Source organism: Hippopotamus amphibius, chromosome 16 (genome assembly GCF_030028045.1).
Source record: "Hippopotamus amphibius kiboko isolate mHipAmp2 chromosome 16, mHipAmp2.hap2, whole genome shotgun sequence".
Lineage (NCBI taxonomy): Eukaryota > Metazoa > Chordata > Mammalia > Artiodactyla > Hippopotamidae > Hippopotamus > Hippopotamus amphibius.
Window position 1 is genome coordinate 56,666,107 of NC_080201.1, and position 18,151 is coordinate 56,684,257.

Consider the following 18,151-nt stretch of genomic DNA (forward strand, 5'->3'; position numbering starts at 1 on the left):
GGGCAGGCCCTGTGCTAGGCATTAGGTAGATAGTAGTGAACAAAACAGATGAGGTTTCTTCCCCTCGGAGCACTAAAATCTGGTAGAAGAGACAAGTCAGTCCTTGTACAAGTGAATTTATACAGAAGGCTGTAAAATCACAAATTGAGATTAAGACCATGAAGGCAAAGAGCAGGGTGTGGAGGGTATCAGAGAGTCTGGTTCAGAGCTGAGGCGCTGTAGTCCCCAGAGCTCACTGCAGAGTTGGTGCTGGTCACACAGTCACATGAAGAATCACAGTATGAGCAAGTGTGTCAGCTTCACTGAGGGCCATGTGAGCTGGGTTTCTGGAGATGCGGACGAGCAGCTGTGGGTCTGGAGCAGTGCCGTTTCCCTGATGCTTACCTGGCACCGTCCAAGGTGCTTTATGTGTATTAGTTCCCTTAATCCTGAAACTCCATAAGGTCAATGCTCTTACGATTCCCATTTTACAGAGGCGGCTCGGGGTCGTTGTCGCTTGTCCAGGGTCACAGAAAGTAGGAGAATAGGGGATCCAGAGCTGTGCTCCTCGCTGCTGCGCTCTGCTGCCTGCCTCCCAGTTCCAAAGCTCCCCAGGCCTGGGAAGGGCTTCACAGAGAGAAGGTGCAGCAGGCCCTGTGACCGTGGCGAGGGTGAGAGGTGGCGAGGGTGAGCGTTTGGGGCTGGGGGACCTGTGAAGGTGAGGTGGTTCCTCCCAATGAGGGGGGCAGCAGGCTGCTTGGTAAGACCACCCCCTTCTTCCCCATCACGCTCTCTCAGAGCTCCTTTTCTAGTTCTTACCCTTTGTTATTTCATACGTAGTTTGTCACCCTCACAAAATGCTCTGAGAAGCAGAGCGTGTGTTTTGCTCTCCCCTGCCCAGCTCAGGGTCCAGCACAGAGTCGGTGCTCAGTACGTATTTATTGAATGAACAGTTGACTAAAAGAGACCTAGTGGCTTGCCTTGGCAGATAGGCGACTGGCTAAGAGGGTAACTCTTTATTTTTCGTTTTCTTGGAAGTTTATGTCTCCCAGTAGTGATTCCGATTTCCAGGCCATTCTCGGAAATACTGTCTCCATTAGTGAGCCAGTTCAGGGAGAATGGGTGGGGAGCTCCAGAGAGATGGGCAAGGGTGTCTGTCACAGAGCAGCTTTAGGCATCAGCCAGGCAGTTTCATATAGATTTGGCTTTGTTTCAGTTAAACTGTTTTGGGGAACAGCAATTGGGTTGGGGCTAGTTTGCAACACTGACTTCATTTTTTTCCTATGAAAATACTGGAGTTTGTGGGTGGCCTTAGTGATTATGCTAAATATAATCATGCCATTTAAATGCAGTAAGAAAGTTTTAGAAAGAAATAGCGATTAATCATATTGCTTCCCAAATTCTTGTTATAACACTAATCTAATATTCTGATTCAGATTAAATTTGAATTTGAGTTAATTTCTTTCTGCAAAAGTAGTAGTTTTTTTCAAAGTTTGTCTTCTCTGTTACATGGGTAGATCCTGAACTCTAGCAGAAACCCCAGCCTCTCCTCTGTAGCAGTGAATATGACTGCCCTACCCTGCACTTCAGCCACCTGAGTTAATTAAAAGGTTCAGATGAAGTTAATCAAGTTTGGAACTCTTATTTTGTGCAGTGTTTTAATATGTTTCGATGAATCATCTTTTGGCATCCCCGACAGTATTTGATCTTCATGGAATAGTTTCATAATCTGGAAACTGGTGGGGAGGTGCTCTTCAGAAACGCAGAGTCAACAGTGCTGTGTGTGTGTCTGGCTTTTTGGGAGGACGGACAGCAGAACAAAGAGGAGAATTTAATAAGCAAGAGCTCGTCCAGGGCTAGGGTCAGTTCTGAGGCAGCTGCCAATCTAGAACATTGGGCTTCTTCCTGCCCCCCTCTACCCCTGCTAACTGGAGTGCTGACATTGGAAAAAGAGTGCAAAATACAGCCTCTGTTTGCTTTGCTGCAAATAAGTGGCCAGACTGCCTGGCCCCCTTCCCAGAGGCCCTGAGCGGACTTCAGATGTGGTCAGCGAGGTATCTGGACGGTGCCAGGCTGCCGGCCCACGTCCAGGCGGCCTGCACCAGGAACAGGCAAGGGGCCCAGAGAAGCAGCGGGGCCAGCTGCTGGCTGCCTCCACTCCGCCTCTGAGTGCTGTCTTATTTCTTTCTGAGATGAAACTGGTCTTAACCCTTGGAAGATTGATGGGCAAGGTTTTGTATGGCCTCTGCCTCCACTTCTCACCCACTGAACTAGTAACTTAAAATTAATGGACCAGTTGAGAGAGAGGGCAGGGCCCGTCTGGAAAATGCATCTCAGAAATGTGGTCAAATGGGAGTCCCCCTGAGGTGGGGGGCAAAGAGCCAGACCACTTGGAATCCTTGGACAGCATTCTTGATGGTCCTGGCTTTCTCCTGGATCCAGTTAGGGGTAAGAAGCACAGATTCTGAATGCCAGCATTGGCATTTCTGCACCACTACTCATTGGCAGTCCCGTTGAACAAGCCGCTCAATCTCTTAACTTCAGTTTCTTCACCAGTAAAGTAGGAAGAGTATTAGGACCTACCTGCCTCCTTGGGTTATTGTGGATGTAAAAGGTTTAGAATGGTGCCTGGCATAGAGTAGGCACTGTTTATTTTGCGATTATTAGAATAGTTTGAGTATGCCCCAAGAGCTGTGTTTTGTAACCAAAAGGTGAGAAGTTTTGTGGTGAGGGCTGAGAAGATGATCCTCTCTCCTCTGTCCCTTGTGACAATTGGTGCTTCTGTCCCAGTGACACAGAAATAAGAGGAGACAGCCAGGGCGGGACCCCTGCTGCTGTCCAGCAGCCTCATTCGGTTCTCAGGTGCTTGCCACTGGGCCTTGGGTTGTGCGTTACGGGAGACCTGCCCTCCACACTGCCTCCATCACCTGCTCAGGCAACACCAGTGCACATTCTGGGTCTGTCTTCTCAGGAGTGATGGATAGAATTAGCACGGACATTCAATACAGTGCACTCAGAGTATCCTCTTTTGACTGGACTTGCAGATTTCCAGATTCCTTTGTCTTCAGAGGACATTGTTGGAAAAGAGGCTTGGTCTAAACAGTGATTACCTGCCAATTCTGCAGTCTTTTCTCCACCCTGTCCCCACATGCTTGCTTGATTGCATTTGTTTACTCCCAATTGGAATCCCAGCGACACATCTGCAGAGTTAGAAGTGGAGCTCGGGTGATGGTGCACCTGTGGTAGCCAGCATCCAGATTGTCAGTGGCTTGGAGTAGGCTGCCAAGTGGTCAGGTAGAATTGAGGGTTGTAGAAGCTACGTTCTTGAAAAAGAGAGGAGAGTAACATTCCCAGACAGCAACCAGTATTCAAAACAGGTGTTCTGGAACCTTTTTAAGATAAAGGAAAAAAAACCCCCTGATGTGCAGAGCCCTATACTGGGCATGTGACCAGCGGTCTTCCTCTGACACGGGCACTGAGGAAAGCACAGCCCAGAAGCAGGTTGTGTCTTCTTTTACCTGGGCCTCCATGTTTTGGGACCTTCTCAGAACTCTGTATAACCCATTTATGAACTCTCAGGCTTCAGTGGGGCCAGTCGGTTGTGGCTTCTGAATTCCTCGCCTTCCCCCCATCGCCTTCAGACTGCAGAGACCAAGATGCTGTGGCTCACCATGGGCGCTCTGGCACCCAGGTTGGCCAGGCACACACTGAGTGCTCGCTCATGCTGGTGAGTGAGTGAATTCCTGCTACTTCTTGGGGAGCGGTTTTCACCCGGGTTGCTCATCACCAAAACTGTTTGTGAGTCTTAAGAAAACAAAGAGAGGACAACAATTCCCTAGTCTGGGGCGAGTTCCAAATTCTCAGATTTTTAAAGAGTCTCACAACAATTGCCTGAGTTTTCAATCCACTGTAACTTTTAGGGAAGAGCCCCTTGTACTGAGAGAGAGTATAGTTTGCTGAACAAGTTCACTTTTTCAGTCAGCAAATGCTGATGAGACTTAAATGGAAGCACTGCGAGTGTGAGGGGCTGTCCCAGGGCACCCCGGGGATCTACCCGCCTCTGCCTCTGCTCCAAAACAGCCTGTGTGGTGTGGAGGGAGGACTGGCCTAGAGATGAGGCTCCCGGCTGGCTGTCCGCCTGCCTTGAGGAACACGTGGGGAACAAGAATGCCACCCAGCCAGCCTGCATTGGACATCCGGACGAGGTGTCGTGGCAGTAGAAGGTGCTTGTATTTTGATCGGTCTTCTGCACCTGCCTGTGTCTTTTTGTTTGGGCTACAAATTCAAGCCTTGTTAGGGTCTCGTTACACAGTAGCACAGATATGCTGCCATCATCTGAACCTTTCCTCTGGTTTATATCCAGAGCCAAACATCCAAAACATCCGTTTCTGGAGGTTGACATAGTGGTTGTACTGAGTAAGGGAGGTCTTGTTTGTAATGATCTGCCTGCCTAATGAGTCTGAGCACTTGGCTGGCCTTTCTGGCTGAAGCAGTTCATCCTTTGAACTGATGCCTAGAATGCACACCTCCTCCATCTGACCTCTCTTCTGGGTCATAATAGGGCCTTTGCCCTCTGCTGGAAGTTACCCCCACCCTTCTTCCCAAACCCATACACACTTCACTCGTGTTGCTTCCTCTGGGAAGCGTCACTTGATAGTGCCCTATAGGGGATGTCGAATCCTCTGTTATGCTGTCATGGCACTCATCACCGTGATTTTAGTCATTTTTCCAATTATTTGATTACCTTTCTGACTATATTTGTTGAATAAATGGGAAGTATTCCCTTTCACTTGGCTCACATTGTAATTAATGTACTATTTCCTATAGAATGAAGAAAAATTTAACATCTGTAAGCATTTATTATGAAAAGCCTTTTTTTTTTTTTTTGGCACACAGGCTTAGTTGCTCCTCGGCATGTGGGATCTTCCTGGAGCAGGGATCGAACCCGTGTCCTCTGCCTTGGCAAGCGGATTCTTAACCACTGTGCCACCTAGGAAGCCCCGAAAAGCCTTACTTTAAAAAAAAAAAAATTTACTGAAGAATAGTTGATTTACAATGTTGTTAATTTTTGCTGTACAGCAAAGTGACTCAGTTATACATGTATGTACATTGTTTTTCATGTTCTTTTCCATTATGGTTTATCACAGGGTATTGAATCTAGTTCCCTGTGCTCTACAGCAGGACCTGGTTTTAATCCATCATGTATATATAATAGTTTGCATCTGCTAATCTCAGACTCCCAATCTGTCCCTCCCCTCCCCCACCCCTTGGCAACCACAAATCTGTTCTCAGTGTCTGTGAATCTGTTTCTATTTCATAGGTAAGTTCATTTATGCCATGTTTTAGATTCCACATATAAGTGATATCATATGATATGTGTCTTTGTCTGACTTACTTCACTTAGTATGATAATCTCTAGGTCCATCCATGTTGCTGCAAGTGGCTTTATTTCATTCTTTTTTATGGCTGAATAGTATTCCATTGTATACACATACCACCTCTTCTTTATCCATTCATCTGTAGATGGATATTTAGGTTGTTTCCATGTCTTGGTTATTGTGAATAGTGCTGCTGTGAACATAAGGAAGTATGTATCTTTTTGAATTATAGTTTTGTCTGGATATACATCCAGAGGTGAGGTTGCTGGATCATATGGCAACTCCAGTTTTAGTTTTTTGAGAAACCTCCATAATGGCTGCACCAGTTTACATTCCCACAAACAGTGCAGGGGGGCTTCCTTTTCTCCACACCCTCTCCAGCATTTGTTATTTGTAGATTTTATTTTATTTTATTTTATTTATTTATTTGTTGACTGCATTGAGTCTTCATTGCTGCTTGCGGGCTTTCTCTCTAGTTGTGGCGAGTGGGGGCTACTCTTCCTTGCGGTACACTGGCTTCTCAGTGCGGCGGCCTCTCTTGTTGCAGAGCACAGGCTTGTAGGCGTGCGGGCTTCAGTAGTTGTGGCACGCAGGCTCAGTAGTTGTGGCATGCAGGCTTAGTTGTTCTACGGCACATGGGATCTTCCCAGACCAGGGATCAAGATCAAACCCATGTCCCTTGCATTGGCAGGCAGATTCTTAACCACTGCATCACCAGTGAAGTCCCTGTAGGTTTTTTTTATGATGGCCATTCTGACCGGTGTGAGGTGGTACCTCACTGCAGTTTTGATTTGCGTTTCTCTAGTAATTAGCTATGTTGAGCATTTTTTCTTGAGCCTGTTGGCCATCTGTATGTGTTCTTTGGAGAAATGTCTGTTTAGGTCTTCTATCCATTTTTACTTTTTTTCCCCCTCTAATTTATTTTGACTGCACCAGCTCTTAGTTGCAGCATGTGGGCTTCTTAGTTGTGGCATGCAAACTCTTAGCTGCGGTATTCATGTGGAATCTAATTCCCCAACCAGGGATCGAATCAGGGCCCCCTGCATTGGGAGCGTGGAGTCTTACCCACTGGACCACCAGGGAAGTCCCTTTCTGCCTGTTTTTCAATTGGGTTGTTTTGTTTTTTTGTTGTTGAGTTGTATGAGCTGTTTGTGTATTTTGAAAGTTAAGCCCTTGTTAGTCGCATTATTTGCAAATATTTTCTCCCAGTCTGTAGATTGTGAAAAGACTTGTGTTTTAACCTATCTTCTTCCATTCCCAGTGCTCCTGAAGTTCCGCACAGATAAAGGAAGAGATCCTAGTTCTGATACCTTTGGGGAAGATTCTGAGTTGTTGCTCCAGATTCGAAATGATGTGCTTGACTCCCTGGGTGTTAATCCTGACCTGCTTCCCGAAGACTTTGTCAGGTTGGTCTCAGTATTTATCACAGTTTAGCCTTGATTAATAAACATCTGTTTTCATTATTTGCCTTAATTTAGGGAGATGCTTTATTAAGACCGAAAGCCCTGAGGAGAGCCTCCTTTGCCACATTCTGCCACCTCCCGTGATCCTCTGCCCCTCTATTGATATCACAACAGTATATGAAAAATAGAGGGAAATTCCCTGGTGGTCCAGTGGCTAGGACTCCACACTTCCACTGCAGGAGGTGTGAGTTTGATCCTTGGTTAAGGAACTAAGATCCTGCATATCGTGTGTATGGCGACAAAATAAATTAGAGGTGACCTTATATGTGTGCAGGTATAACTGCAGGATAAATGGAGTGGCGGGGGGGGGGTCAGAAGAATGGGTTCATTGTTTGGTAGGTATTGCCCTCCATTGATGACTTATCAGTTTATACCCTCAGCAGCAAAGGCATCCCTGTTCCCAGTGTCCTTGCCCTTGGGCACTGGATGCTTTCACCCTAGACGACCAGCCTTTTGCTCTTATACACACTCAGGTTTAGGATTTGGTTGGATTGGTCCAAAGGGAAACTAGGTCAGGAACCCTCTCATGCAGTTCTGAGATCATCTGCTTACTCTCACTCTCTTTCAGTGACTTTGGGAGGCTCCCTAAACTGATTTGCTGTGCTCCAGCTTGTAGCAGTAATGATGATGGCTAGAATTGACTGAGCAGCTGTGATAATACCAGGCATTGTGGTAGTTGCTTTCTATACATGCTCTCTCTTGACAACAGCCCGTTTTATAGGAGAGGGAGAGTCAATTTAGAGCTCAGAGAAGGTCAGTGACTAGTATGAGGTTATATATAATAACAGTAGCACCCGTGTATTGCAGACTTTCTGTGTTTTACTAACACAGCCATGTTTAATTGTTACAATAATGCTCAAATTGTGTATTATTACTTTCCCATGAGTTAAATGAAGAAACTGAGGCTCAGAAAAATACAGTCATTTGTCCAAGGTTTTAGTAAGTAGCCAGCCAAGATCTCACCACACTGCTAATCGCTGGTAACTGCACAATACCTTGGTTCCCTTTCAGCAATAAAGTGAATCGGAGTCCCTTCGTTCACTAGTCCTTTCCTTCTTCACTCGTGGCTGGGAACCTTGCTTAGACACTAGCAAACCTCAGCCGATTTAGGACCAGCAGTGGGCTTTGACCCACCTGCCGAACCCTCAGCCAAAAAGAGGTAGCCGTCTACAAAGTGCTTTTATAAGTTAGCACCAGGAGTTCAGGGACTAATGACACCGCAGGCTGGGATGGGGTCCCTGTCTCGGGCTTACATCGGGCACACATCTCTTGCTGGAGGAGGGACGGCACGTGAGGAGCAAGCAGTGCCTGCTCTGCGCCTCACGGCAGGAGGGGGGCAGGCTCCTGCTTCCTCAGACCTAGCCGGGCCACCGAGCACACCCAGTGCCACATGCAGGGCCGTGAGCATGCAGCCAAGTGACTGATTTGGGTGTTTAGAGTGATGAATGGCCGGTGTCTGCATCGCCAGCCAGTGGCGGAGGCCCCGCTTCCCAGAAGGAGAAAGCCACAGCCTAACTGCTAGCAGTCTGACGAGCTGCGGCTGGTTTCCTCTCCAAAGTGCCCCCGCCCCCCCCACAGAAACCACTTTCCCGTGTCTACGCCTCGTGTGCTCAGGTGCTCCCTCTCTGTTGCCCTTTAAGTAAGAGGTATTTGATGGCCTCTCGAAGTCTGTCTGTGGCTGGTGGAGATAAGGTTGGTGGAGATGGGGCAGGAATGCGGCAAGGAAACGCCGCCATCTGGCAGCTGAGCTACCCTCACAAATTGCCCGCTGCCAGTTCCGAGCAGGACGCGCTCACTTGAGTAGGGAAGGCTGTGCCCAGGTCTCCGTTTCCCTCATCTGTCTGTGATGTGCTTGCCCAGTCCTTTGTGTTATGTTATTTATTTTCTTTTCAGAGAGCTTTATTGCTTTTCTGATTATGAAAGTAACAGATGCCCTTTGCCAGAAAATATAAAAGGGAAGAAAAGGATCACCTATGGTCCTCCCAGTGAGAAGTAACCACTGCTGACTTGGGATTTAATTTGGGGGTTTTTAGCCTCACAGACATCTGTATGTATATTTATTCCTGTGTTTTCTCTTTTTAAATATCAAAATGAGATCACACTTTTCATATGATAGCCTTCTTTTTCCGGCATATCATGGACCTGTTTGTGTCACAAATGCAGATCTATAACCTCACTTGTTCCGCATAATGTTTCATTGTCTGCTGTATGGTTATTTATTTAACCATTACCTTATTGGTGGGTATGTGAGTTATTTCTACTTTTTCACCATGATAAACATGTATGATGAACATTAATAATCCGTATATGTAATATAACTTTTACTGTTTAAAAGAATTTTTTTATGGTGGTAAAATACACATAACATAACTTATGCCAATTTAACCATTCGTAAAGGAACAGGTCAGTGGCACTAAGTACATTCGTGTTGTTGTGCACCTGTCACTCTTATCCAGCTCCAGCACTTTTTCATCATCCCATCTGAAACTCTGTCCCCGGTAAACACTAACCTCCCGTTGTGCTTCCCCAGCCCCTGGTAACCTCTATTCTACTGTCTGTCTCTGTGAGTTTGATCGTTCTATGTATCTTGTATAAGTGGAATTGTGGAGTATTTGTCCTTTTGTGAACTTACTGGTTTTTAAATTTCAGAGATAATATACATATTATGGAAAAATCAGGTAGTATGGAATAAATTGAAAGATGAAAATGAGGGGGAGTGGGAGGCACAGACTATTATTGGGTATAAGATAGGCTCAAGGGGGGAGAACTCTAGGGAGGATGGGGGGGAGTCGAGGGAGGGAGGGAATACGGGGGTATGTGTATAAAAACAGATGATTGAACTTGGTGTACCCCCCAAAAAATAATAAATAAATAAATAAAATTAATAAAAAAATAAAGTGCTGAAATGAAAAAAAAAAAGATAGGCTCAAGGATGTATTGTACAACATGGGGAATATAGCCTATATATATATATATATATATATATATATATATATATTTTTTTTTTTTTTTTTTTTTTTTTTTTTTTTTTGCCACACCACATATAGCTAATATTTTGTAGTAACTGTAAATGGAAAGTAACCTTTAAAAATTGTATAAAGGGACTTCCCTGGTGGCACAGTGGTTAAGAATTGCCTGCCAATGCAGGGGACATGGGTTTGATCATTGGTCTGGAAAGATCCCACATGCTGCAGAGCAACTAAGCCCGTGTGCCACAATGACTGAGGCTGAGTGCTGCAACTACTAAAGCCTGCATGCCTAGAGCCTGTGCTCTGCAAGAAGAGAAGCCACCGTACTGAGAAGCCTGTGTACCGCAACGAAGAGTAGCCCCTGCTCACCACAAGTAGAGAAAAGCCCGAGTACAGCAATGAATACCCAGTGCAGCCAAGAAATAAATAACTTTTTTAATTATAAAAATTTTTTTAAATAATTCAAAAGAAGAAAATGAAAATTATTCATAATTTTGTTAACCAGAGAAAAATCACTGAATTTGTTATATTTTCTTATACATTTTCTATCAGAGCATATGTAAAATCAACAAAAATCCTTTGTAGATTAAAAAAATAAAATTCATTGTTATCAAGGGTGATGGGAAAAGGTACAGTCTTTTTTTTTTTTAATTTTATTTATTTATTATTTTTGGGGGTACACCAAGTTCAATCATCTGTTTTATACACATATCCCCGTATTCCCTCCCTTCCTTGACTCCCCCCCCCACCTCGAGTCCCTCCCACCCTCCCCGCCCCAGTCCTCTAAGGCATAAGGTACAGTCTTTTTAGGAGGCAGTTTGGAAATGTGTATCAATAGTCTTTTAAATGTTCCCTCTTTGGCCCAGTAATTCTGCTCCTCTAATAGTGAGACTATACCCAAAAGAAATAATGTGAGCAAACATTTATGTACAGAAGATATTCATATTTATAAGAAAGAGAAATTGGAAAGGCATTAGAGAGTTAATATTATAAAGCAAATGCAAAGTCACAGATTAAAAATGATGTTATGAAAAATGTCAAGCATACAATATGAAAAACGGAAAGAATAGTGAACTGTAGTGAACACCTGTAAACCACTCAGTTAGATTCAGTTGTTAATATTTTGCTTTTTTACTTTGGGTAGAGGGGCAGAATGATGACATGATGCTTAAGAATGCACCAGAGTTCATCTGTTGCATTTGGTTCTGTGCCTCTTTTAATCTGGGAGTTGGCAAACAATGGCTTGCCACCTGCCTTTGTAAATAAAGTTTTATTCCACAGCTACTCATTTGTGTATTACTTGTGACAGCTTTTGTACAGTTTTCACAAAGAGTTTAAACAGAGACCATTTGGCTGATAAAGCCAATAAATTACTGACTGGTTCTTTGCAAAGAAAGTTTTCCAACTCCTGATCTAGAACAGTTCACTGCCTTTTTTTTTTTTTTTTTTAAAGGAGTCCAGGCCAGTTATGTTGTAGAATATCCCATATTCTGAACTTGTCTGATTATTTCTTGAGATGCTTGTTTTTGTCTTATTTAATTTTCATTATTTAGACCTATACAGTGAAATTTGTTCTTGTTTCCTCGTGGTGGTTTTTTTTTTTTTTTTTAATTTACGTACAAATTTACTTTTTTGTTATACAGTTCTGTGAGTTGTTTGTATGTTTTGTTTTTGTTTTTAAGTTCCATTACAAAGACACAGAGTTGTGTAACTACCGCCACAAAGAAGACACAAAAAGGTTTTGTTACCCCACCCCCCACCTCCCCTTCAAATTCCCTCATGGTGCCTTGGAGTAATCAGCCCCTTCCCTACCTGTAACCACTGGGCTGTTCTCTCTCCCTGTAGTTCTGCCTTTTTCAGTAATGTAATATAAATGGAATCATACAGCATGTGTAGTCCTTTGAGTCTGGCTTCTTTCCCTTAGCCTAATACCTTTGAGATTTATCCATGTCGTATGAATCGTTAGCTCATTTCTTCTTACTGCGAGTAGCATTCCCCTGTATGGATGTACCACAGTTTATGTACCAGATGAAGGACATTGGCAATTATGACTAAAGCCACTATAAACATTCGTGTGTTTTTGTGTGAACATAAGTTTTCATTTCTCTGGGATTTATGTTTACCGAAGAGTGGAATTGATGGCTCCGTTTAACAATTTGAACTCTCTTTCACGGTGGACACACCACTTTACCATCCCACCAGCACTTTATCCAGGTTCCAGTTTCTCCTTATCCTTGCCAACAAGTGTTGCTGTGTGTCTGTGTTAGTGTTAGTGGGCAAGGAGTTGCATCTCACTGTGGTTTGATTTGCATTTCCCTAATGACTAATGATGTAGAGCATCTTTTCATGTGCCTACTGGCCATTTGTATATGTTTTTTAGAGAAATGTCTATTTAGATCATTTGCCCATTCTTAAAGTTTATCTTTTTATTGTTAAATAGTAAGGGGTCCCTGGATACAAGTCCTTTATCAGATACACAATTTGTAAAACTTTCCTCTCATTACGTGGGTTGTCTTTTCACTTTCCTGATGGTATCCTTTGAAGAAGAAATTTTTAACTTTTATGAAATATAATTTATCTTTTTTTCCCGTTTTTATATGTATGTTCTCGTCTTAAGAGTTTTACAGTTTTAGCTTTTACATTTTAGGTCTATGATCCTTTTTTTTTTTTTTTTTTCCTTTTTCTTTGTTTTGTTTGTTCGTTTTGGCTGCGCTGGGTCTTAGTCTTAGTCACGGCATGCAGACTCTTAGTTGTGGCATGCATGCAGGATCTAGTTCCCCAACCAAGGATCGAACCCGGGCCCCCTGCATTGGGAGCGTGGAGCCTTGCTCATTGGACCACCAGGGAAGTCCCTGTGATCCACTTTTGAATTAACTTTTGTACATGATAAGAAGTAGGAGTCCAAATTAATTCTTTTGCATTTAGAGACCCAGTTGTCCCAGTAACATTTCTTAAAGACTTCTTTTTCCCCATTGAGTGTTCTTGGAAGCCTCATCAAAAATTAATTGACCATATATGTATTTCTTTATTTATGGACTCTCAGTTCTATTTCATGGATCTATATATCTGTCCTTTTATGCCAGTACTATGCTATCTTGATTACTGTAGCTTTGCAGTAGTAAGTTTTGAAATTGGGCCATGTGAGTTCTCCAGCTTGGTTCTTCTTTTCCAAGATTGTTTTGGCTGTTCTGGGCCTGTTGCAGAATTTTAGGGTGGATTTTTCCATTTCTACCCAAAAAAAAGTAGCTGGAGCTTTGATAGGGATTGTGTCAAGTGTATAGATCCATTTGGAGAGTATTGCCATCTTAACAATATTAAGTCTTCTGATCCATGAACATAGGGATAGCTTTCCATTTATTTAAGTCTTATTTCTTTCAACAATGTTTTGTAGTCTTCAGAGTATGTTTTATACATCTATTGTTAAATTTATTCCTAAGTATTTTATTCTTTTCGATGCTATTGTAAATAGAATTCTTTTTTTTTTTTTTAATTTATTTCTTTATTGGCTGCACTGGGTCTTCATTCCCTGCCTGTGGGGGCTTCTCTTGTTGTGGAGCATGGGCTCTAGGCACGCAGGCTTCAGTAGTTGTGGCACATGGGCCCAGTAGTTGCAGCTCTTGGGCTCTAGAGTGCAGGCTCAGTAGTTGTGGCACATGGGCTTAGTTGCTCCGTGGCATGTGGTATCTTCCCAGACCAGGGATCAAACCTGTGTCTCCTGTATTGGCAGGGGGATTCTTAACCACTGCGTCATCAGGGAAGTCCCTGGAATTCTTCATTTCATTTTACGGATGTTCATTGCTCATGCTTAGAAATAGATTGATTTTTTAAAGTTAATCTTGTCTTCTGCAGCCTGCTGAAGTTAATATTGCAAATAATTTTTCTGTGGTTTCCTTAATATTTTCTATATCCCAGATCATGTCATTTATGAATACATATTACTTCTTTCTTTCCAGTCTGGATGCCCCTTATTTCTATTTCCTTCCTCCCTTAAATGCCCTGGCTAGAACCTCCAGTACAATGTTGAATAGAAGTGGTGATAACAGACATCCTTGTTTTGTTCCTGATCTTTTGCCGTTAAATATGATGTTCGCTGTGGATTTTTCATAGATGTCCTTTATCAGTTTGAAGAAATTTCCTTCTCTTCCCAGCTTGTTGAGTGATTTTATCGTGAAAAGGTGCTGGCTTCCGTCACATGCTTTTTCTGTGTCTGTTGAAGTGATTATGTGTCTGTATGTTGCTGGTTTGGTTTGCTCACATTTTGTTGAGATGCTATACTTTTAAGAGAACAAAGCAGAATGTTAAATTTGTATAGTATGATCACATAGAATATAGGTGAATTTTTGTAAAGGAAAGATATTCCCACATTTGACAGGCTTTGAGTAGTAGAATTATAGTGACTTGTTTCTCTTTGGTATAGTTCTCTGTATGTTTTATAGTTCTACGATGGACACCGTGGTACGCAGGGGGAAAGTTTCCTCTGTGGATGAACAGATGGAAGTGCTGGTCCTGGCCAGGGGGGTGAGGAGATGTATGCCCCCAAGCACAGTTGATGAGAGTTGAGTTGGGTATAACCTTTTTGGAGGGCATTTTGGCAAAACCTATCAGGACTCAGCAACTCTATATTTAGGAAGTTGCCATAAAGAATTGTTTGGACACCTCTGCCAAGTTGTATGATCGCAGTGTTGAACAGCTTAAATATCCATCAGTAGATTACAGGGCACAGTGAATAACAGTTGCTCTGATTTGGGATTTAAATTATATATATTTAGATATGTGCCCTTTTGAAAATGTCTGGAAGAGTGCGTATCAAACTGAGAAGACTGGAGGTGGTCTTCTTGTGGTAGGGTTCTGTAGAGAAGCTTTCCTTTTAACTTGCCTGAACCCCGACTTGCTCATTTAAAAACCCCTTTGTGTTCAGGGGTGGGAACTGGCGAGGCCTGCTTCCTCTGAGGAGGTGGGGGAGAAGGCGCTTGCCTGTCTAGGATGGGTGATTTGGAGGGCAGGTGACAATATTAGCTAAAATTTGCCCTCTGCATGCCCCATCCTGGCCCAGAAGCATTGGTATCTACGTGGGTAGTGAAGACTTTTTTCTGCTCCTGTGCTTTAATTTCAGGCCCCAACTTTCCCGTGCCTCCTACATGTTAACACAGGCCTGCTCCTGACATTTGTCTGGGAATAGCATATAGAACCCACTGCCCACTGTGGGTCAGGAGAGAATTGCGAGAATGTGACCAGGGCACTGAAACATCTGATATTTGTAGGACTTTATTTTTAGGACACACAGATATAGTCTTTCCTTTAACTTAAAAAAAAAATAAAGTTGTGAAACAGTTCTTGCCTGCCAAGGTTCAAAGGTCTTTCCCAGCCACCTACTAACCTGGATCAGATTTAATTTTCACGCCTAGATGCCAGCATTAGCATTGCTGTCTGAATTGACTCTTCCTGGTAGATGTTTTCATTCAGGAGAACCCACTACTGACCTTTTCCAGACGTCCTCACTCGCCTTCCTGTTCCTCAGTGCTCCACTTCATTTATCTTCTCTTGTAGGTACTGCTTCTCCGAGATGGCCCCAGTGTGTGCAGTGGTTGGAGGGATCCTGGCACAGGAAATTGTGAAGGTAAAAAGTCACCGTGACATAGAAGCTCATTGACACTCCGTACTGTGACCTTGGATGTGCCAACAGAGAGAACCCAGGACTGTCTTAGCTGCCTGGTTTCTCTGGCCCCACTCATCCTATCTCCCACCCTCCCCGTTCCCTTCCTTCCTTCCTTTTCCACCCCCTCCCCTTGTCTCCAGCCCATCTAGGTGGGCCTTCAGCAGATGCCCTCTGAGTGCCTGCTTTATGCTAAGCCCAGAGCTGCACAGAGAGCCCGTGAGGTGCTGTCCACCATCCCCAACTCTACCAACCGGTTACCTGGTGCTTACCACATTCGCCAGGTATTCTGCTTCCCACAGCTCTACGAAGTGGGCCCTGGCCTGACCCCCATTTAAGGGGTGGACACGCTGAAGCCCAGAGAAGGGACTTCACAACCTCTGCTTCTCCACCTCTGCTTCACAGTTTCTCTCCACCCACGGCCATGGTGTCGAAGCTTCCCCTCAGTACTGCACACACCATAGGCATGTATAGAGCAGGGGAAATCAATACCAGTGGTGCGCGTGCACTGTGCCGGGAGCCTCACAAGGCTCTCTCCAGGGTGCCCCGTGTCCACATTAGGTAGGTGTCGTTGCCCCTCTCAGAAGGGAAGCATTTCACGTAAGGTCATGATGCAACCAAGTAACTAGCACAGCCTTTTGAGTCTCTTGTGGAACATTTGAGTTGCCAGAACTATAGCATACCTCCACATATGTTTTACTTTCTTTGCAGACTTTGATATTTGCCCAGAGATGTTGGATTTGCCTTTGGCAGGTTCTTGGCTGCGGTAGTGGACTTGCAGTGATGGTGTGTCCTTTTCTTCCATGGAGCAGAGTCGTGCCTGGTTAAATGATTTTCCATGTCCATTTACATGTGAGGTTCGAGCTTAGGAGGACGCTTTGGAGACTAGCTCTCACTGCTTTGTCCTGGGCTCTACAAATTTGCTCTGGAAACATTTGACTCAATTTGATGGTCCCACCATCTTCTTAAGCCTTTTATTTTCCCCCTCCTTTCCTGATCCTTCTCTCTGGGTCAAGTTCTTTGCCTAAATCTAACGTCCTATGTCACAGGCAGTCGGGGTAGCACCGAGAGGAGGTGCGGCGTGGGGGGAAGCAGCAGCATGGATGGGGTGCTGTGCCTGCTTTCCTGCTCATGCCTCTGCTTAGCCCAGACTGATAGAAAGGTGCAGCTCATATGCCCAGTCTGAGAAGTTGGGAGTGGCTGCCCAGAGGACTGTTGAGAAGGATTCTGAGGCTGCCTATAGAGCAACTTGGCAGGAAAAAGTACAATGATGGAAAAATAAGGGGGGGACTGGGAACATAATATATTTTTGTAGCCTATAGTGATGGCAACAACAGTAATAGATGACATTTGTTGAAAGCCCGTTATGTACCTACCACACAGAGACTGTGTTCTCAGCGCGGATAGACTCATTTGATCCTCACAGCAGCCCAAGAGGTAGGAGCTGTTGTGATCCTGCTGTACGAAGGAGGCACTGAGGTGCAGAGAAGTGGCGGAGCCAGGACTTGAGCCCATGCCGTCTGGTTCCCGAGCCTGTGCTTTGCGTCACTCGGCCATCAGGCCTCAGGTGCCCTCCCTAAACGCCACTCCCGTCTGCCAGGGCTCTGCGTGGACCCAGGCCACTGTCCTTGTGCCCCCAGCCTCACCGCCATACATCCCATTGAGAGGCTGCTCCCTGAGTTTTTCACGTGGGATGGAGATTGTGGGTCGGGCAGGTGGCCTTGACCCCGTTGTGTGCAGGGGCTTCTCTGCATCCCAGTGCTAACCTCTAGTGCAGCCCCCTCCTTCTTGTCTGCAGGGACAGCTGGTGCCCAGCATCTTGTTTCTGTTTATCCCAGATAGCCAGAGTACTCTGCATTCTTGGTTGCTGGGTGTGTTTGGAATCTCCTCCGACCCCCCATCTTGCTCAGGAAGCACTTTACCTTTTGCCCCACGTTCACCCCACACCCTGCTGTCTTGTCCCCACTGCTCCCCCTTACTTAACACCCGTTCCAGCTTCAGCCAGCTGGCGGTGACAGCCTGAACTCTGAGGGCCGCAGACCTCCCCCTTTTCCCTGGTGGGACCATGTGACCACCCGTAAAAAGTAAACATCAAGAGATGGGGGGGGGGGGACGGGGGGCGGGAACGTAAAAGTCTATTCCCTCGGAATCATCTTTGTTTCCCTCCTTCCTTGTATCATTCCAGACACCACGCATTCTACACACGTCCTCTGTCATGACCCACTTCCTTGGGTTTAATCATCCTTCTTTTCTCTCCCCACTGTCTGTGGTTGGTCTCCCCACCTGCAATGCTAGAGGTGAGAGTGACAGCAGCAGCCTTAACAGGCTCCATGTGAAAATGCCTTGTATCATCATCTGAAACTTGGGTTCCTGGGTCTAGGATCCACCTGTGGGCTCTTGGGCCCTTCTACCTGGCTGAGTGCTTGGGGGCCTCAGATATTGGGAAAGAACCTCTGGCCCCCATTAGTCACAGCAGCTCCCATTTATTGAGAATTTACTATGTGCCCTGCACACTACAAGCTTGATGGCATTTCATGCTCACCAGGAGCCCTAACAGGCAAGTGCATTTGTTTGCCATTTCATATGCGAGCCTGGAGAAGCAAACCCCTGATCCAAGCCCCAGACAGTCAGGGACTTCAGAATCCTTAATATCTAGCACAATACCTGACACGAAGTAGATGCTCGATACATTTTCCTCAGAAGAATGGT

The 18,151-nt window shown here is 44.9% G+C and overlaps 1 protein-coding gene across 2 annotated transcripts in view; it reads left to right on the forward strand.

The window, feature by feature from the left end:
- The window catches only part of SAE1 (SUMO1 activating enzyme subunit 1), a 63,224-nt gene that overhangs the window by 43,125 nt on the left and 1,948 nt on the right, over positions 1-18,151 (forward strand). The window contains exons 7-8 of one of the 2 annotated variants that reach the window (XM_057712140.1): positions 6,619-6,763; positions 15,337-15,406. In XM_057712140.1, the coding sequence (XP_057568123.1) occupies positions 6,619-6,763; positions 15,337-15,406 (215 nt within the window). Of the gene's footprint in view, positions 1-6,618; positions 6,764-15,336; positions 15,407-18,151 lie in introns of those variants that run through there. The other variant, XM_057712141.1, reaches the window with a different exon arrangement.